General features: G+C 40.5%; 1 protein-coding gene across 1 annotated transcript in view; it reads right to left on the reverse strand.

Annotated features, from left to right (window-relative positions):
• SERINC5 (serine incorporator 5) overlaps positions 1-21,787 on the reverse strand; it is a 182,137-nt gene that overhangs the window by 9,599 nt on the left and 150,751 nt on the right. Inside the window, exons 8-9 of the mRNA XM_033929725.1 lie at positions 15,867-15,993; positions 1,639-1,705 (exon numbers count right to left, since the gene is read on the reverse strand). Of these exons, the coding sequence (XP_033785616.1) occupies positions 1,639-1,705; positions 15,867-15,993 (194 nt within the window). The remainder of the gene's footprint in view (positions 1-1,638; positions 1,706-15,866; positions 15,994-21,787) is intronic.

Raw genomic sequence — 21,787 nt, forward strand, 5'->3', positions numbered from 1 at the left:
TCATGGTTTTATATGTCAGTGTTTAATCAATTATCTCCAGAACATCTGTATCCAGTTTTTGTTTTTATCGGTGGATTGTTTTCACTGTGGATCATTGGGTCTCCCCATTTTTCTTTGCAATGAAACATAACCCACCTCCATACTGATGTGCTTCCCATTGTGGGGAACCAGAATTTCCCACCGGGACTGGATAATAGTACTATTATTCAATAGGCAGATTCCATGCTGGAACATGTATTTTCCTTTCTTGATGATGAAACTGGAGTGGTGCCCTTTGCTACCCTGTTGAGCAATTCAGGGTTACGACCTACTGATATCTATGGAAGCCGCTCAGCGCCAAGAAGCAGCGCCAAATCGCACTGCTGCTTGTGCCGTTCAGATGAAAAAATTGAATTGCGCAGCCGGTTAGCAGTGGGGCAGGAGTTTGGAAAGATTGCTCCTGCCTGCTGCACCTCCACCAGGGATCGGCAGAGGTATGATAGGGCATTGACCCGAATATAAACCGGGACCACAACTTTTGGTTTATATTTGAATATACAGTATACAGTAATTAAGAAGACCCTGTACACGTGGGTGGATGCGTTACCAGCAGAAAAGGGATGTGACCTAGGAAGAAAAGAATGGGACTGTTTGGAGATTTAAATGCTGCTCCCTGAACCTGATTTCCACAGTACTGGTGAGCTCTTGACGGGATATACAATTGGTTATTAGCTATTTATTGCTTTTCAAGGAGAACAGATGGCCAGAGCCCTTGATATAGTTCTTTGCGAAACAGGGCTGCTGTCGGGTCTGGTTGAAGCAGTTTGAGTTTGCCTGAATGTTCTCTGAAGGTGGTGGTTGTTGTTGGATGTCCATGAACATTAATGGTTGACCGTCTTTTGATATCTGTGAAGATAAGTACCTGGCTGCGTATTTGGATTTACTACTGCAGAATTGAAAATTATATAAAGAGGTTTTTTTAGAGACCAATGACTGTGTGAGCTCATCCACAGGACTTTAATGTACTGAAAATTAAGGAGCAAAATTTCTGAGGTCTCTTTTTCTCCACCTAATGTTCTGGTTTATTATGTACAGGGGGTCCTTAGAACATAGAAGTCTGATAGCTACTATGCTATTGTACATAAGATCATAAGCAATGCCTCCGCTGGGTCAGACCTGAGGTCCATCGTGCCCAGCAGTCCGCTCACGCGGCGGCCCAACAGGTACAGGACTTGTGCAGTAATCCTCTATCTATACCCCTCTATCCCCTTTTCCAGCAGGAAATTGTCCAATCCTTTCTTAAACCCCAGTACCGTACTCTGCCCTATTACGTTCTCTGGAAGCGCATTCTAGGTGTCCACCACACGTTGGGTAAAGAAGAACTTCCTAGCATTCATTTTGAATCTGTCCCCTTTCAACTTTTCCGAGTGCCCTTTTGTTCTTTTATTTTTCGAAAGTTTGAAGAATCTGTTCCTCTCCACTCTCTCTATGCCCCTCATGATCCTGTAAGTCTCCATCATATCCCCTCTAAGTCTTCTCTTCTCCAGGGAAAAGAGACCCAGCTTCTCCAATCTCTTGTAAAAGAGATTAACAGTATGCACAGAAATAATACATCAATTCTAAAGTCATACTTTTAAAAAAAACAAACATGAAACATACTTCTGTCTCGAGCAGTGCTATATTTCCTCTCAAGGCCTCTGAGCTTGCACGGGTTGTTGAAGTCAAACTATAAAGAGATAAATAAATAGAGATTTTACAAGATGTAGGTTTCTGAATTCTGAAACACGGAGCACATTAAAACATATTCAAAAGATTAGACTTGGCACAAGTGGGAAAATAAAAGCTTCCCAAATTCACTGCTCCATGCCACATCAAATGTTTTACCAGCACCAGCACCAGAAATGTACGGATCACTTTGTGAAGAATAATCTGAGGGGACTCCTCATTCTTCACATTATCCAGCTAGACTTTAGTTCCAATGAAAACAAGTGTGCTATTGATGAAGCCAGCTTTAACTAAAATAATTTAAAAATTACTTTAAAAATTATTTAATAATTTCCTGTGTAATATAACCCCTATGAGAAATACTAGTATATACTGTATATATAAGTAAGTAAGTAGGTTTTAGAATGTGTGTATATGCATAGGATGAGTGTATTCTGTTCTGGTACAACCATTACAGAAGCTCATGTAAACTGCTCTGAATTGACTCCCCAGTCATTAGCAGCAGTATACAAGCTTTCAATAAATAAATAAAATTTGCAAACCAAGTCTTAGCTTACATATACCAACAAGACTTGCAGCAATTTGTTATATTTTGCAATCAGTTCCAGTAGACACTACAATGCATAGTTACTCACCTCTAGCAGGCATTATCAGAGGACAGCAGGCATATATTCTCACATGTGGGTGAAATCATCTATGGAACCTAGCACGGACAGTCAAAAAGCATACTGTTACTTTAAAACTGTAAGACCACCTATACCTTGCACATGTTGGTGCCTTCCCGCCCGATGTCAGCTCACGGGACCATTAATTCAGTAATAAAGCTAAGAAAATAATTATGGGGAGTGGGAGAGTTGTGAGAATATGCCTGCTATCCTTGGATAACCCTTGCTACAGGTGAGTAACTATGCTTTATCCGAGGACAAGCAGGCATTATATTCTCATAAGTGGGAGTCCCTAGCTGTCAGGATCGTGCCTCTGAGAAGAGGGTTATGGACAAATACCATCAGCCTGGTGAGACCAACAGTGGAGAAGAACAGGTACAAGTGGATCAAGTTTTCACGCCGTCAAAAATTACAAAGACATGGGGACACTCGATGAAGTTACAGGGAAATACTCTTAAAACCAATAGGAGAAAATTTTTTTTCACTCAGAGAATAGTTAAGCTCTGTAATGCGTTGCCAGAGGATGTGGTAAGAGCAGATAATGGTGAGAATGGAAAGAAGACTGGTAGAACTATAGATTGGTTAAGATGAAATTCCAAGATGACCATTGGATGAATGCAAAGACCCATATGGTCATGGTAGAAAGTTGTATAGGGTGGATCTGATACAAGTATTTGAAGTTCACTGACTCAGAATGCAGAAGTTAGAGATATGAGGAAGATTACTTTCCATGTGAGATGTTTGAGTGATGAAGTTAAGAGTGGTTCAAATGAAGATTTCATCAGAATGGAAAGTATGACATCGACATTAAGGTCCCAAGCTATAGGAGGTGGAAATCAAAGGATATACCAATAAAGGCCCTTTGTTCAATGGTGCATGAAAAGCACTAATAGTAACGAGATGAACTTTGGCTAAGTAGTTTTGAGACCGGAGCAGGAAAGGTGTAAGAGATAGTATAGAACAGATGGAAGTGGACAAGTGATCGGATCTAGGGAGTAAAGATTACACCAAACTGTGAATCGAGTCCACTTGAAACAGTGGCAGTGCTATGTGGAAGGTTTTCTAGAAGCTTCAATGATGGCTGAAACTGGAGCAGATAGTGTGAAAGCATCTACTCGGTGAGCAAGAGATACCATGCTGTGAGTGCTAACAAACAGATTGGGATGGAGGAGAGTCCTCATTCTATGTTAGCAAGGTTGGAAAGATTTGAAGTGTGATAGGTTCTCTTATGCTGAATTGTAGTAAGAGAGAGAAACATGGTTGATGAGGTCACTTGGTGCTATGAAAATCATGATGGCTCATTTTTTGGCGAAGTTTGAGTGGTACAGGCGGTCTTAAAGTTTTAAAGTGACAGTACACTTTATGACTGTCTGTGCCAGGTTCCATGTGAGAAAATAATGCCTGTTTGTCCTCGGATAACAACTTTTACACACACTGCTTGAAAATACACTTTCTCTCCCCTTGAATCTTGAGGCCCAAGTACCCCCTCCCATCAGGCCTGAATAAAAAGTGCAAGAAAGAACTTCTGCACAAAAATGCAAAGATTCACCCACTGTGTACATATGAGAAGTGCTGATAATTAAAACATTTTATTCTATGACAGCTCTTGCATCAGTTAGGGTTCCAACATTTAAAAAGCATGTAGATTTATACATTTGTAACTTTACCAACACTATGATGACTCTTAAGAGTGCACTGGTTTACATACCATGATGTAACCTGCAGCACAAAGCAATTCCAGCTCTAAAGGCACTTCTGAAAAAAAATGCAGCAAGTACCCAATGGTAAGCCACTGCTTGCTCTGGACCGGTAGCATGGAATGTTGCTACTCCTTGGGTTTTGGCCAGGTACTAGGGACCTGGGTTGGCCACTGTGAGAATGGATTACTGGGCTAGATGGACCATTGGTCTGACCTAGAAAGGCTATTCTTCTGTTCTTAAACTGTATTCAAATTCAGCTCCAAGAAAAAGGTCACAGTTAATTAAGTACTAAACATTAAAGAACTGCCAGAGCAAAGACAGGATTCAAAATGATAGAAGCGATGGGATGACTTCCCTATTGGGAAAGGCTAAAAAGGACAGCGCTCTTCAGCTTGGAGAAAAGACGGTGTCAGGTCAAAAGCGCGCCGGGACAAAGGCGCGAGCAGACAATTGAGCGCAGCGCGGAGGTGCGTGCTGAAGAAAATTACTGTTTTTAGGGCTCCGACGGGGGGGCGTGGGACAGATCGCGCCGCGTTGTGGGGGGTTTGGGGGGTTGTAACCCCCCACATTTTATTGAAAACTTCACTTTTTCCCTAAAAACAGGGAAAAAGTGAAGTTTACAGTAAAATGTGGGGGGTTATAACCCCCCAAACCCACCACAATGCCGGCGCGATTTGTATTAAGTAAACTGGGGGTGCTCCCCAACAAAAACCCCCGTCGGAGCCCCTAAAAACAGTAATTTTCTTCGGCGCACACCTCCGTCTTGCGCTCAGTTGTCGGCGCGCGCCTTTGTCTTCCGCGTTGTTGTCTATGAACCAAAAAGACAGCTGAGGGAAGATATGATGGAGGTCTACAAAATACCGAGTAGAGTGGAACAGGTAAACAAAAATCATTTATTATTTCCTCATTCCAAAAATACAAAGACCAGGGGCACGTAATAACAATACTAAGTAGAAAATTTTAAACAAAATTGAAGAAAATATTGTTTTATTCAAGGTGTAATTAAAATCTGAAATTCATTGCCAGAGAATATGGTAAAAGAAGTTAGCTTAGCATGGTTTTAAATAGGTCTGGACAAGTTCCTGAAAGAAAAGTCCATAAGCCATTATTAAGATGGACTTTGAAAAATCCAGTGCTTATCCTTGGGATAAGCAGTATAAAATCTGTTTTACTGTTTTGGGATCTTGCTAGGTGCTTGTTTTGCCATTGTTATTAACAGGATACTAGGCTTTTTGGATCTTGAGTCTGTCACAGTATGGCGATGCTTATGTATATTTTAAAGAGCAAAGGTAGGATTCAAAATAGAAAAGAGAAGATTTACGAGGTGGAGTTTCCATGGATTTCTTCAGCAAACCCTTTAAACTCCTGGGAATAGCTATATTTGATCAGTGTCCTCATTGGTTTCCCACACACGTGAACTGATTTGGTCTATGGAAGGGCTGTGGCTCATTGGCTGAGCTGCTGCCTCTGCACCCAGAGGTTGTAAGGTGAAATCCTGGTGCTGCTCCTTGTGACCCTGGGCAAGCCACTTAATCTTCCAGTGCTCACCGCTTTGAATGTCAGCTTTGAAATGCCAAAGCGACAAAAAGGCGGTATACAAGTCCCCATTCCAATATTAGCCATGATGCTAGAAATCACATCACAATCACAGCACTACTTATTCCTTGGATAAGCAGCAAAAAAATCTGTTTATTGTTAAACTCTTTTGGGACTATGCCAGATACCTGTGACCTGGCTTGGCCACTGTAGGAAACAGGATACTGGGCTTGATGGACCTTCAGTCTGTCCCAATGGTAATGCTTATATTAAGAACATAAGAATAGCCTTACTGGGTCAGACCAATGGTTCATCAAGCCCAGTAGCCCGTTCTCACGGTGGCCAATCCAGGTCACTAGTACCTGGCCAAAACCCAAGGAGTAGCAACATTTCAGCATCTCAAAGAATAGCAAGATTCTGGAACCCCAATGAGAGCAACATTCCAGAGCTGAGATTGTGATGTCATAATGCCTCATTCCACAGTGCCTCATCAGTGATGTTACAATGATTTAATTGTCCTATACTTGGCTCACGTAAGAACATAAGAATAGCCTTACTGGGTCAGACCAATGGTCCATCAAGCCCAGTAGCCCATTCTCATGGTGGTCAATCCAGGTCACTAATACTTGGCCAAAATCCAAGGAGTAGCAATATTCCAGCATCTCAAAGAATAGCAAGATTCTGGAACCCCAATGAGAGCAACATTCCAGAGCTGAGATTGTGATGTCATAATGCCTCATTCCACAGTGCCTCATCAGTGATGTTACAATGATTTAATTGTCCTATACTTGGCTCACGTAAGAACATAAGAATAGCCTTACTGGGTCAGACCAATGGTTCATCAAGCCCAGTAGCCCGTTCTCACGGTGGCCAATCCAGGTCACTAGTACCTGGCCAAAACCCAAGGAGTAGCAACATTTCAGCATCTCAAAGAATAGCAAGATTCTGGAACCCCAATGAGAGCAACATTCCAGAACTGAGATTGTGATGTCATAATGCCTCATTCCACAGTGCCTCATCAGTGATGTTACAATGGTTTAATTGTCCTATACTTGACTCACGTAAGAACATAAGAATAGTCTTACTGGGTCAGACCAATGGTCCATCAAGCCCAGTAGCCCATTCTCACGATGGTCAATCCAGGTCACTAGTACCTGGCCAAAACCCAAGGAGTAGCAATATTCCATGCTACCGATACAGGGCAAGCAGTGGCTTCCCCCATGTCTTTCTCAATAACAGACTGTGGACTTTTCCTCCAGCTACACTATCCACTCTTACCAAATCCTCTGGCAACACGTTCCTTCAACGTATGTTACAGTGGATCCTCCTCCGCCGCCATCCCACTGTCTATTGGCGTACCCCAAGGCTCTGTCGGTACGCTGATCTGCTCTCATGGTTTTCAATATCACCTCTATGCTGATGACTCCCAGATCTACCTCTCCACGCCGGATATCTCTGTGGGAGTTCAGGCCCGAATTTCAGCCTGCCTGTACGACATTGCCACTTGGATGTCTCACCGCCATCTCAAACTGAATATGGCTAAAACTGAACTCCTTATCTTTCCCCCAAAACCCGCCTCCCCCCTCTCACCATTCTCTATCTCTGTGGATAACACTATCCTCCTCTCTGTCTCATTGGCTTGCAACCTTGGGGTGAGCTTTGACTCTTTCTCTGCTCAGATCCAACAGACCGCCAAATCCTATCACTTCCTCCTCTATAATATTACCAAAATCCATCCTCTTCTCTCTGAACACACGACCAAAACCCTTGTCCATGCTCTTATCACCTCATGCTTAGACTACTGCAACGTACTTCTCTCGGGCCTCCTGCGCACCTGTCTCTCACCTCTTCAATCCGTTCAAAATGCTGCAATGCGACTCATATTCCATGAGAGCCGCTATTCTCATATTACCCCTCTCCTCAAGTCACTTCATTGGCTCCCCGTCCATTTCCTAATACAGTTTAAACTCCTCTTGCTGACCTAAAAGTGCATTCGCTCTGAAGCCCCCTGATATCTCTCCTCACTCATCTCCCCCTATACTCCCCCCCCCTACCGTGATCGTCGCTCATCGGGACAGCCCCTCTAATCTGTACCCTTCTCTTCCACTGCCAACTACAGATTCCGTCCCTTCTTTCTTGGGGCGCCGTATGGCTGGAACAGGTTGCCTGAATCAATATGTCGTGTTCTGTCCCTGGCAGTGTTCAAATCCAAGCTAAAGGCCCACTTTTTTGAAACTGCTTTCAACTCTTAACTCCCCCTCACTGCTGTCAGATACCTATACCGACTATAATCTCCCCAACCCTAAATTAGATTGTATACTCTTCTGAGCAGGGACTGTCTATTTTATGTTAAAATGTACAGTGCTGTGTACGCCTTTCAGTGCTATAGAAATAATAAATAGTAGCAGCAGTAGTAGTTAACTATTCTCTGAGTGAAAAAAAATTTCCTCCTATTGGTTTTAAACTTCATCGAGTGTCTCCTAGAATTGTAATTTTTGACAGAGTGAAAAATCGATCCACTTGTACCCGTTCTGCTCCACTTAGGATTTTGTAGACTTCAATCATATCTCCCCTCAGCTGAAGAGCCCTAACCGTTTTAGTCTTTACTCATATGAGAGGAGTTCCATCTCCTTTACCATCTAGGTTGCTCTTCTTTGAACCTTTTCTAGCGCCACTATATCTTTCTTGAGATAAGGAGACCAGAACTGAACGCAATACTCCAGATGAGGTCGCGCATGGAGCGATACAGGGGCATTATAACATTCTTAGTCTTGTTAACCATCCCTTTTTTAACAATTCCCAACATCCTGTTTGCTTTTTTGGCCACCGCCACGCATTGGGTGGAAGATTTCTTTGTATTCTCTACGATGATACCCAGATCCTTTTCTTGGGCGCTAATCTCCAAGGTGGACCCTAGCATCCGGTAACTGTGATTCAGGTTATTCTTCCTGTTATGCCCTTATGCCCAGGGGGTAAATGGACTCAGTATAATACGTGACCTCAGCATATTACTGACATGTTCAGCATATTACTTACTGACATGTTCAGAATATTAATGATATGTATCCTAAAGTCTGCTTACCTGAACTCCTGACCTTAGTGTTACCTTGACCACACCAAAAGGATAGTAAAGACAAATGGCCTCTGTAACACCTTCTTGATAGCATCAAAGAGACAATAGATCCTGACTTCAGTTGCCTGCGTACCGCCCAAATAACATCAGTAAGGACAGACCTGGGTGTTATCAAAACAGAGAACAAAAGAGCAAGACCAGTCCCTGAAACACCTCATTAACGCCAGATGGGACCTGAATGTTATCCAAACAAAGGAACTGGCCAGGGGGGTAACTGAAATTCAGCATGCTACCGACATAAATCCACAAGTCTGTTTACCTTCTTGACCTACATCACATCAAAGAAAGAGTGAAACCAGATGAGAAGCCGGTTTACTTCAACACCTCCTTATGACATTCTGAATACCTCCTGGGTAGCATCAAAGAGGACAGGGAAACCAAACCAGTATCTGACCTTCTTGAACTATGTGTTGTCAAAACAAATAACAAAGGACCAGTACCAACTGTCTTACTAAGAGGGCAGCAGTTTTTCTCTATAAAAGAGAAAAACTCAGCCCATAGAATTAGAATCCTAGCCGGCTATCCAAGACGTCAGGTCTAAAGGGGCAGACTCCTGTGTCCTACTCGCCTATCCATTGAGGGATTCCGAATGGTGAAGGGAGGGTTTACGTGAGATACGGTGATGCTAATTTATTCTTATATATATATATATATTAAAGTGTTATTGTTTATGCTTTATATTGTCTGTGTGTTTTCCTGAGTATTTCTGATCATCCCACTTGACAGAAATTAGTGGCGGAACAAATTGGCACCAGAAGTGGGGTTGATCTAATGATGTCAGGAAAAAGGCAACAAGGGGTTGAGGAGCAGGCTCCCAATCCCTCCATTCCAAATGGGAATGAAATTATGGGAAAATTAATGGCCACTGAGTGGTCTGTAGAAGCAGGATTGTGTGAATCCTGTACTTTTGGAAGTGGGGATCCACATGAATTATGTGCCTCCTTACAAAAGGTGAAAATCTCAAAAGGAGAAGAGCAAGAAGTAATTTCTAGACAAGGAAGGATGATTTTGTCAGACTGGAGGAATTTGCATGAAGCTAAACAGGAATTACAATTGAAATTAGAAGAGCTGGAAAAGAAAAGGAATAAACAACAGCATGCCATTACAATGCTACAATGTTAGAATGAGTTGTTAATGGATAAGGTAGAAACCTATCAAAATGTAATAGAACAGTCAGCTATGCAATATGCACGATATAAATACAAGAAACGCAGGTGGAAAGTGAGTTACAGAAAAGTTAAAATCTTAATTTATCATCTGCCGAATGATTGGAATCCAAACAAATGGGATGGGAATATGTGGGATTCAAATTCTAATAACAGTGAGGAGGATATATGTGTTAAAGGAGAACAGGCAGAAAGTTTAGAAGCAGAGCCTGTGAGGAGACAAAGATTACAGGGAAATCTGCAAACAGGAGAAAATCTAGTTAGGGAGGATGTTACTCCACATGAAATCATGGATATGATGGCACGCTTTACACAGCAGCCTGGGGAACCACTAATACAGTGGGTAGTTCGGGTGCAGGAGCTGGGTGCAGCAGGGATTATGTTAGATGCCACAGATGCCCCTAAATTTGTTCAAATTTGTCAAGAAATAGCAGTGCAACATGCATTGCAGAAGGATCCTTATCCTGCAAAAAATGCCCAATGGTCTTTATTAGAGATAATTAGTAGGGGTGTCACGAGGCGATATCCACTTGAATCTGATTGGCCCTCAAATGATAAGATTTGGTATACATTAAAAGATGCTCAAATGAGAATTAAGGAGGAGTCTATGAAGGCAGCCTTAGTAATAGGTCACGCTGACACATATATGTCATTACCTTTTACTGAGTCCATGAGAAATAAAATTATTAAGCATGCTGCACCGGCATACAAACAGGTAATGATAACTTTGTTGATCAATCAAATAGACAAGACTATTTTGGAAGCCTTAGAAGCGGTCCGACAGTTAGGAGATCGGGGGGACTGGGGACCTCAAAATACTTTTGATAAAAAGAGAACAGGACAATCCAATTCAAACAAGGCTAAGCGGGTGTCTCGGAGGAATATGTTTTTGGCATTAATAAAAGATGGTGTAAAGAGGGAAGAAATAGATGGAAAAGATACAAGGACATTATGGGAAATATACAAAAGTAGAGGACTGGGAAAGAAATCTATGCCTCAAGCACAAGTGAACAAAGGAGAGAGGGTGCCAACGGCTTCCCCTGAGGAAACTGCTTCCATTCTTTATCCTGATTTAAAAGGGTGGAAGTGTTGGGAGGATCAATAATGTGAATGCCGAACCTCAATGTGTGCCTGGACCAAATTAGAACAGCGTCCGCAGGTAGAGATAAATATTTAGTAGAAACCTGGGGAGCAACAGGTACAAGCTGTAGTGGACGCTGGGGTGTAGGAATATAAATATCAGGATTGGGGGGAAAATTATACAAGCAGGAATAAAAAATTTAACCCGATGGAAACATGAACCAATGCATTTTTACTATCCCTATAGTGGAGCAATGTCAATAACAATTTGCATTCACTTGGCAAGGGAGGCAATATACATATACCAGACTACCACAAAAATACTTACATAGTCCCACTTTCTATCACAAGATTAAAGCAGAAAGTGGGCAAAAGGATGGCGAGAGGTGATAGAGAAAGCTAAACTTCTCTTCTCCCCAAAATAAAAAACAGACTTGGGCCTTTTTGGACAATAAAAAAGTAGAAATCGGACAATAAAAAAGTAGAATGAATAAAGTTTTGTTAGATAGTATGCACGTAAACCTCTCTTATATGTTTTATAGATTAAAGCGTCCCTGCTTGAAGTTTTATGATTGTGTGACAGAACTTTGAAATGGAAGAAAATAGAAAAGAAGACCAGTAAAACTATATAGAGCAATTAACTTAAATTTCTATCTCTCTTTCTTTTAGAAGCTTATTATCTAAGACATGGTCCGGAGAACCAATTTCACTGTGCCACATTTAAAATACTTCCAGCAATGTGACCTGATAGTGGGAATCCAATGGATACCACATTTGTTTGTGACTCTTTTGATTAATAGTGTGCTTATTTACAGATTAAATTCAACCCTGAATCATTACTGATGGAAGAAAGCATGCCGGAGCTCTGTGTTTGTCTGTTTCTGTTATGTGTTGTCTATTTTAGCTTATGGGGTACCCCAACATTGCACATTGGCCATTTCCAGAGTTTATTCCACCCCTTCTATTAGTCCAAATGGTACCATATCCCTTTCCAAAAAAGATTCCCCCCACCAGAAAGTATCTTATGAAAACCATGCTCACAATGATTTTATGCTAGGGCTCACAGGCAATCGAAGCCAGCAGCGTGCCAGTTTTTTTTTTTGAAATAAAGGGGACACCCATGTGGGATCCCTAAGTGGGTCAGGGCAAAGGGTCTATAGAGTGGGCTGACTTGATGGGCCTTGGCCCTTTTCTGCCGTCATCTTTCTATGTTTCTATACAGCCCAATGATAATTTAGTTAGGGGTTATATTATAAAAGGATATCTGAAGAGAAATAATTAGAAAGCTTTATACCTGGTAAAATGGTGTTCATTGGTATTTGATATTTGCTAAATAAAATAAAAAATGGTCTCTCTTTATTTAACTTACCAGGTATAAACAGTGCAGTGCACATCTCTGACATAAGTTATTTTGGTATCACATTATGTACGTGTGTATGGTCTCTCTTAAATGACATAATAATTATGTCCAGAACATAAAAAGGTATATTTTCTGAATGTCCTACATAATACCTTTAAGTGCATTAGTGTTGTTTCTCTTATCTCACACAAATACTACCTTACACACAAGTATTGTGTCAAATGTTATCACATTCTGTACGTGTGTATGGTCTCTCTTAAATGACATAATAATTATGTCCAGAACATAAAAAGGTATATTTTCTGAATGTCCTACATAATACCTTTAAGTGCATTAGTGTTGTTTCTCTTATCTCACACAAATACTACCTTACACACAAGTATTGTGTCAAATGTTATCACATTCTGTACGTGTGTATGGTCTCTCTTAAATGACATAATAATTATGTCCAGAACATAAAAAGGTGTATTTTCTGAATGTCCTACAGACTACCTTTAAGTGCATTAGTGTTGTTTCTCTCATCTCACACAAATACTACTTTACACACAAGTATTGTGTCACATGTTATCACCTTCTGTACATAAAGTGGTTTTTCTCCTTTTTCTCTTATACTCTCTTTTACCACTAGGGGGGTTTAATGTAACTAAAGCATTGAAGTTAAACAGTCATGAGGAAATATTTTCCTTGAAAAATCACGTACTGGGAAATGTTATTCCATATAGACTTTCATCCTTTTGTGATAAAATTGGTCAGCTCTGCTCTCTCATTCTGATGATTTGGCTAACATGCTGGGTTAAGAGAAAATTTCACCAGACCGAGAAGATGAAGACGCAACCAGACATACAGTGCCATGCCATGAGGCTGTTATGTGGCACCAACTGGGGAATAGAAGTGAGCCTACATCCTGCCACTTCACATTAGGGCTGGTCTCTGGAGGTGGTGCCTGAGACTTACATGAGTGAAGGCATGTGAGTGGCATAGCAAGCCTATTGAAACTGGAGCATAGCCAGATCCTAACCAAAGATGCTAAGAAAAACGGGATACCAGATAACTGCGGTGATCGATGGTGAATATGAAGCTACCCTAAATGTATGCCATGAGTAAGAGCACAAATATAATATTAATAAGATTATTAATTTTCACCAATACGTGATACTTTCAAGTGAAAGGCCTAATTAGCAAGAAATATTAGGGAATGAAAGAATACCAAGTTTAGCACATAAGGAAATAATTTATGAAGGGAAAAATAATTTTCCCATTTTACCTTTGCTTAATAGATACTATTGTCTCTGAAATACTGGCTGGCAAAGAAGCATATTTTGGCTCCAGAGTAGCAGATGTATTTAGAAGGGAAGGTGAATGGGTGACAAATACTGTACATAATTATGAACTAACGCTACGATATGATCAGTTAATGTTACATGTCGTTAATGATATCACAAAGAATTAACTTTATCGCATTGATTTAAAAACCACATCACATTCTGTACCCTTAGATAGAAAATTGTGTAAATTTTTAAATGAAACAACGTGTCCTTAGTACTGTTGAACTTGTGATTCCTGCTAGTCAAGCTCCCTTTTCAGTATGTTTACAGAATGTTAATGTGTTGCAGTGAGCAATTGAATTTTGAAATAATAACTTGCATTCTGTGGCAGATCATATTGAAGCTGCCACTGCACTCCATGAGTGGGAGGCTATTACTAGAGGCAGTGATATGGCATAAAAGGTGTTTACTCTGTAATTTTGTTTAGATATCCTTATGTTATACAAACGATTGTGTATACAAACAGACACCCTCTCCCTTTATTAGGAGGACTTTTTATGGGAGCAGACTTAAGGTTCTAAGGTTGGAATGTTATGCCCTTATGCCCAGGGGGTAAATGGACTCAGTATAATACGTGACCTCAGCATATTACTGACATGTTCAGCATATTACTTACTGACATGTTCAGAATATTAATGATATGTATCCTAAAGTCTGCTTACCTGAACTCCTGACCTTAGTGTTACCTTGACCACACCAAAAGGATAGTAAAGACAAATGGCCTCTGTAACACCTTCTTGATAGCATCAAAGAGACAATAGATCCTGACTTCAGTTGCCTGCGTACCGCCCAAATAACATCAGTAAGGACAGACCTGGGTGTTATCAAAACAGAGAACAAAAGAGCAAGACCAGTCCCTGAAACACCTCATTAACGCCAGATGGGACCTGAATGTTATCCAAACAAAGGAACTGGCCAGGGGGGTAACTGAAATTCAGCATGCTACCGACATAAATCCACAAGTCTGTTTACCTTCTTGACCTACATCACATCAAAGAAAGAGTGAAACCAGATGAGAAGCCGGTTTACTTCAACACCTCCTTATGACATTCTGAATACCTCCTGGGTAGCATCAAAGAGGACAGGGAAACCAAACCAGTATCTGACCTTCTTGAACTATGTGTTGTCAAAACAAATAACAAAGGACCAGTACCAACTGTCTTACTAAGAGGGCAGCAGTTTTTCTCTATAAAAGAGAAAAACTCAGCCCATAGAATTAGAATCCTAGCCGGCTATCCAAGACGTCAGGTCTAAAGGGGCAGACTCCTGTGTCCTACTCGCCTATCCATTGAGGGATTCCGAATGGTGAAGGGAGGGTTTACGTGAGATACGGTGATGCTAATTTATTCTTATATATATATATATTAAAGTGTTATTGTTTATGCTTTATATTGTCTGTGTGTTTTCCTGAGTATTTCTGATCATCCCACTTGACAGAAATTAGTGGCGGAACACTTCCCAATGTGCATCACTTTGCATTTGTCCACATTAAATTTCTTATGGTCTTATGAACTAAGCAAATGCCAAGTCTTAAGAAAAGCTCACAGTGAAAAGCCAAAGGCTCTGATGACATGAGTTTTAACTGTACACTATATCAACCTATTTTACTTTGTTCTATATATTAATAGCCTATTGTTTGGAAGTATATTAGTTTTAACTGAGTACACCCCATGTGAAATGAATTTACTACAGCTGCCATAGTTTGGATCTCTCTGTCCATTATCTCAGAAGGTGTCAGGTCAAAAGCGCGCCGGGACAAAGGCGCGCGCAGACAATTGAGCGCAATGTGGAGGCGCGCGCCGAAGAAAATTACTGTTTTTAGGGGCTCCGTCAGGGGGGGCCTGGGGGGAACACGCCGCGTTGTGGGGGGTTTGGGGGCTTGTAACCCCCCACATTTTACTGAAAACTTCACTTTTTTCCTGTTTTTAGGGAAAAAGTTAAGTTTCCAGTAAAATGTGGGGGGTTACAACCCCCCAAACCCCCCACAATGCCGCCGCGATCTGTATTAAGTAAAGTGGGGGGCTACCCAACGAAATCCCCCGTCGGAGCCCCTAAAAACAATAATTTTCTTCAGCGCGCGCCTCCGTCTTGCGCTCAGTTGTCGGCGCACGCCTTTGTCTTCCACGATTATTCTATGAACCATCTCAGAAACCCTAGTAACACAGAATGTGCAACAATAATCATCGAAAAAACTCACCAAGAATATAAAACGCAGCCAAACAGAATAAAGGTACCCAAAGCTGTTACCAGAGTGGTATCTTGAGTGAACCCTTGACTGAAGCTTGGTGCACAGATTGTAATATTCTTTCCAGTGACATCCAGTACTTTAAAAATATAACAAAAAAAGAGAAACATTAAATCTCATCTACTGTATAACAAAAATGTGCAATGTGAAGGGAGTTAAAATACAATTCTTTCAAACCTTTCACATATGAAAAAGATTCTAGTTTAGAGCTACCCTGGATTTCACATATATTGTGGCAGATCTAGCAAATAATAACTTTAGTAATTAGAAATGGCTGTGACATGATATGACAATACAGATGTATTAAAAATAGCCCAATGTTGTCTATGTAATATACACCATCAATCCACAACGGCATATAATAAATTTCAAAGTGCCTACTTTCTAATCAATCTTTTTTTTCTTCAGATCATACATTTCTAAGTACCTCTATGGTCTTCAGTTCCAGCCAACCACCAGCCAAATTATTTGAAGGCTTGTTTCTCTTTCTGGCTTTTGTTCATCATCAGACCTTAGTTTTTTTAAGTGTTTGTGCTTTATATTCTATGTTTTGTGCAAATCAATAAGCTTTTCTTATAAAACTTGAAATCTTATGTACTTAGCTTTAGCTATTTCTTCATTCTTTTTTTTGAACCTCAGGAAGGACCTTAAGGTTCAACAAGTTTCGCCCAAAGATTGTTTGCTTTGTGGTTAGAAATACGTTTGTATCTCCAATCTCTAGTTGGCAATGCCCTACCATATCACTTTAAGGGGAACATTTTTCTTGCTAGGGGTTATTGGGGGGGAGATTCTGCTGGGGATAATTTGTTCCTTAGTAAAGGTTATATCCTGGGGAAGAAATGCATTCTAAATCATTGGTTACAAGACTCCCCACCCACTACCTGGTATTGGAGAAATAAATTTCACCTCTTAATGGTTTGGGAATCTATGTCGGCTCATTTCTCTAGAAGCCAGAGTAAGGTCTTTTTGTCTGTTTGGTCCTCTTATCGAGACACTATATCCCCCACTATAAAAAGTCAAATTATAAATAGAATGCAGAGACCAGCAGTACCTTTGTTGCCTACTGTTAATCTCCAAGAGGGTGAGCTGGGGGAAGGTGACTATCTGTGGGGTAATTCATGTTGGTCGAGTTTTGGTTGTAAGAACCAATACCTGGACTCATGCTGCTTTGCCTATGTTGTACTTCTTGGGGTTTTAGTCTCTATGTTACTGTAAAATTTTGTATCAGTGTACAGTATATGTGCTTGACTTGTTCTTTTGAATCGTTTAAAAAAAAAAAAAAAAAAAAAAAAGCACTCCGATCGATGCCCACATGATGCACAAAACAAAGCCCTGACCTATAACAATCCAAATTTAGCAACAGATCAGGAGATGCTGGTATCAGTGAAACACATGTGTTGGAAGTGTATACTTGGCAAGCCTATTAAAGTGTGCATACTGCCAAACTAGCCTTCATTATTCACGATAGTTTACAAATGTAATAATATTAAATAACAATAATACCAGCTAACATAAAAATTCCTAGCCCACAGTCATAAGAACATAAGCAGTGCCTCCGCCGGGTCAGACCACAGGTCCATCCCGCCCAGCAGTCCGTTCCCGCGGCGGCCCAAACAGGTCACGACCTGTCTGAATAACCAGAAGGGGCCCCCTTGCCACCTTGGTTTCCCATTTAAGTCCTATCTTCCCATCGAAGTCCTAACCCTCCGGTCTTGCACATTCATGACTTGGTTGGGTTTCCATACTTATTACCTGGTTAGCTTTCTATACTTGTATTACATCCCAGCACCTCTCTCAGTATCCCACAATCCCTTTATCCCTCAGGAATCCGTCCAATCCCTGTTTGAATCCCTGTACCGTACTCTGCCTGATCACTTCCTCCGGTAGCGCATTCCAAGTGTCCACGACCCTTTGGGTGAAAAAAAACTTCCTTGCATTTGTTTTGAACCTATCTCCCTTCAGTTTCTCCGAATGCCCCCTCGTACCTGTTGTCCCCTTCAATCTGAAGAATGAAGCACTATACCCATGCAGAAGCTAATTATTTAATATTATTACATTTGAAAACTACCATGAATAATGAAGGGTAGTTTGGTAGTATGTACACTTTAATAGATATTGGTAGGATGGAAGGAGAGGCAGAACAGTGATTTATTTTTTTTATTGTCTGGTTTAAAATATTATTTTGAATCTTTAATTGTAAAATGCACTGGTTTGAGGTTTATATTATGATGTTTAAATCGATTGGAGTTTATATTTAGGTACTTAAATTTTTAATAAAGAATTAGAATCTGATGACTGTTTTTGCACTTTAGCTGTTGTATAGCTGGAGGTTTAACATACATAGTGACATAGTAGATGACGGCAGATAAAGACCCGAATGGTCCATCCAGTCTGCCCAACTTGATTCAATTTAAATTTTTTTAATTTTTTCTTCTTAGCTATTGCTGGCAAGAATCCAAAGCTCCACCCGGTTACTCTGTTTGGGTTCTAACTGCCGAAATCTCCATCAAAACCTACTCCAGACCATCAACACCCTCCCAGCCAACGAAGCCCTCCCCAGCCCATCCTCCCCCAAATGGCCATACACAGACATAGACCGTGCAAGTCTGCCCAGTACTGGCCTTAGTTCAATATTTAATATTATTTTCGGAGTCTAAATCCACTGTGTTCATCCCACACTTATTTGAACACAGTCACCGTTTTCCTCTCCACCACCTCTCTCGGGAGCACATTCCAGGCATCCATCACCCTCTCCATAAAGTAGAATTTCCTAACATTGCTGTTGTATCTACCACCCCTCAACCTCAAATTATGTCTTCTGGTTTTACCATTTTCCTTTCTCTGGAAAAGATTTTGTTCTACGTTAATACCCTTCTAGTATCTGAACGTCTGTATCATATCTCCCCTGTCCCTCCTTTCCTCTGTTTGCTAAATCTTGGAACCCTCCAGATTGCTGTGGAGAGGCCTATGGGCTAGATAACACCTTGCGTAATAATGTCAGACAGACAGTATTCTGACACGGGACTCATGTTGTCATGACTGAAAGTTCAGGGATAGTAAATTTTGATGTGCAGCTTATATTAGTGATGAGAGCATTGGTGAGAGGAAGTTGATTAGCTCAAGATCACAGTGATTCAGAGGTAATCCATTTTGCTAGTCTAATTGGGGAAGGGAAGGTTAAATGTGGAGGATCTTTGGAGCTTGTGAGTCACATTAGGGTCTCTCAGAATCAGCGTCTGCATGGGTATAGTGCTTCATTCTTGAGTGACTGTGAGCGCACTGTTTTGGGTTTATATTTTGATGTTTAAATTGATTGGAGTTTATATTGGAATATTTAAATTTTTTAATAAAGAATAAGAATCTGATGACTTTTCTTTGCACTTTAGCTGTTGTATAGCTGGAAGTTTGCTAAATCTTGTAGCCCTCAAGCTTGCTGTGGAGAGGCCTGTGGTTGCATGTGGATATTTAGGGAGGGCTAGCTAAGGCCTTTGAGTAATGATGTCAGAAAGACAGTATTCTGACACGGGACTCATGTTGTCATGACTGAAGGTCCAGGGAGAGTACATATTGCCCTGCAGCTCAAAGCTATGAACAGAGCATTGGGGAGAGGACGTATTTGGTTCAGAACCACAGCGATTGAGAGGTAATCAGTTTTGTTAGTCTAATTGGAACGAGGAAGGTTAAATGTGCAGGATCTTTTGAGCTTGTGAGACACATTAGGGTCTCTCAGAATCAGCTTCTGCATGGGTATAGCGCTTCATTCTTGAGTGACTGTGAGCACTGGTTTGGGGTTTATATTTTGATATTTAAATTGATTGGAGTTTATATTTGGGTATTTAAATTTTTAATAAAGAATTAGAATCTGATGACTGTTTTTGCACTTTAGCTGTTGTACAGAATACTGCAGTAAAAATTATGTTTAATGCAAAAAAAAAAAAAAAAAAATACGATTACGTTACTCCCCTCTTATACAAAGCACACTGGTTACCAGTAGAACATAGGACCACCTATAAAATCTTTCTGTTAACATTCAAAACACAATAAAATAACCAGCCAGAATTCATTAATAATCTTATCCCATACAGCCCTTCTAAGACTCTTCAATCTTCTGCTCAGAATCTCCTTTCTATTCCCTCATTAAAATACTTTAACACAATGAGGTCTTCCATTTTTTCTGTGAATGCTCCCTCTATATGGAATAGAATCCCAGATTATTTACGAGACAAATCTATCCTTAATCAATTTAAGACAAAGCTTAAGACTTTTCTATTTCTTGACACTTTTGAGACCTAACTGCCTTCAGTATCTCCCTCTATTGTTTTCCCCCTAAATGTTATCTTTATCCTTGAACATTGTAGTTCTTGCCTTTTTTACCTTCTGTTCCCTTTTGTCATGGTTTAAATGTCTCTGAATGTTGTCGTCATCCTTAGAGATGCCTTGTCATTTTAAATCTGTATTTTAGCCAATGTATGTTTTAATGATTTTATGCACCACCTAGAAATCTGATTAGACGGTATAAGAAATTTTAAATAAACTTGGAAACTTGAAACTATAGCTGGAGGTTTGCTAAATCTTGTAGCTCTCCAGCTTGCTGTGGAGAGGCCTATGGGCTAGGGAGGAGTAGCTAACACCTTGCTTAATGATGTCAGACAGACAGTATTCTGACACGGGACTCATGTTGTCATGACTGAAGGTCCAGGGAGAGTACATATTGCCCTGCAGCTCAAAGCTACGATCAGAGCATTGGGGAGAGGACGTATTTGGCTCAGAACCACAGCGATTGAGAGGTAATCAGTTTTGTTAGTCTAATTGGAATGAGGAAGGGTAACTGTGCAGGATCTTTTGAGCTTGTGAGACACATTAGGGTCTCTCAGAATCATCTTCTGCATGGGTATAGTGCTTCATTCTTGAGTTACTGTGAGCGCATTGGTTTGGGGTTTATATTTTGATGTTTAAATTGATTGGAGTTTATATTGGAGTATTTAAATTTTTTAATAAAGAATAAGAATCTGATGACTTTTCTTTGCACTTTAGCTGTTGTATAGCTGGAAGTTTGCTAAATCTTGTAGCCCTCAAGCTTGCTGTGGAGAGGCCTGTGGTTGCATGTGGATATTTAGGGAGGGCTAGCTAAGGCCTTTGAGTAATGATGTCAGAAAGACAGTATTCTGACATGGGACTCATGTTTTCATGACTGAAAGTTCAGGGATAGTAAATTTTGATGAGCAGCTTATATTAGTGATCAGAGCATTGGTGAGAGGAAGTTGATTAGCTCAAGATCACAGCGATTCAGAGGTAATCCATTTTGCTAGTCTAATTGGGGGAGGGAAGGTTAAATGTGGAGGATCTTTTGAGCTTATGGGACACATTAGGGTCTCTCAGAATCAGCGTCTGCATGGGTATAGCGCTTCATTCTTCAGTGACTGTGAGCAGTGGCGTACCTAGGGTATGTGGCACCCGGGGCCCATCATTTTTTGACACCCCCCCCCCCCCCATGTAAAAAATTTTTTTTTTTTTTTTTTTTTTTGCAATAACCATGAAATGGAATAAATGGTCAGAATAGAAACAGGCAGTGAAAATTTTCTTTTATTGAACCTCATATATGTAACCATTATTCCAAACATAACATAACATAAATTATGTCTAAATTGTCATGACATTAGAAGTACATATGGAGTAGTTGCAGGTGATGCTTGGGACAGTTCTGATTGTGTTAGTTCGGTTTTATGTGTTTTTTGAATAGAAGGGTTTTTATTTCTTTTTGAAGGTTTTGCAGTCTGTGGTTGATATCAATTGGTTGTAGAGTTGGGGGTCGAGTGTTGCAGCTCGAATGGCTAGGAGGTTGTCGAACAGTTTTTTTCTTTTGACGTTTTTGG

This window comes from Geotrypetes seraphini, chromosome 1, assembly GCF_902459505.1.
Source record: "Geotrypetes seraphini chromosome 1, aGeoSer1.1, whole genome shotgun sequence".
Taxonomy (NCBI): Eukaryota; Metazoa; Chordata; class Amphibia; order Gymnophiona; family Dermophiidae; genus Geotrypetes; species Geotrypetes seraphini.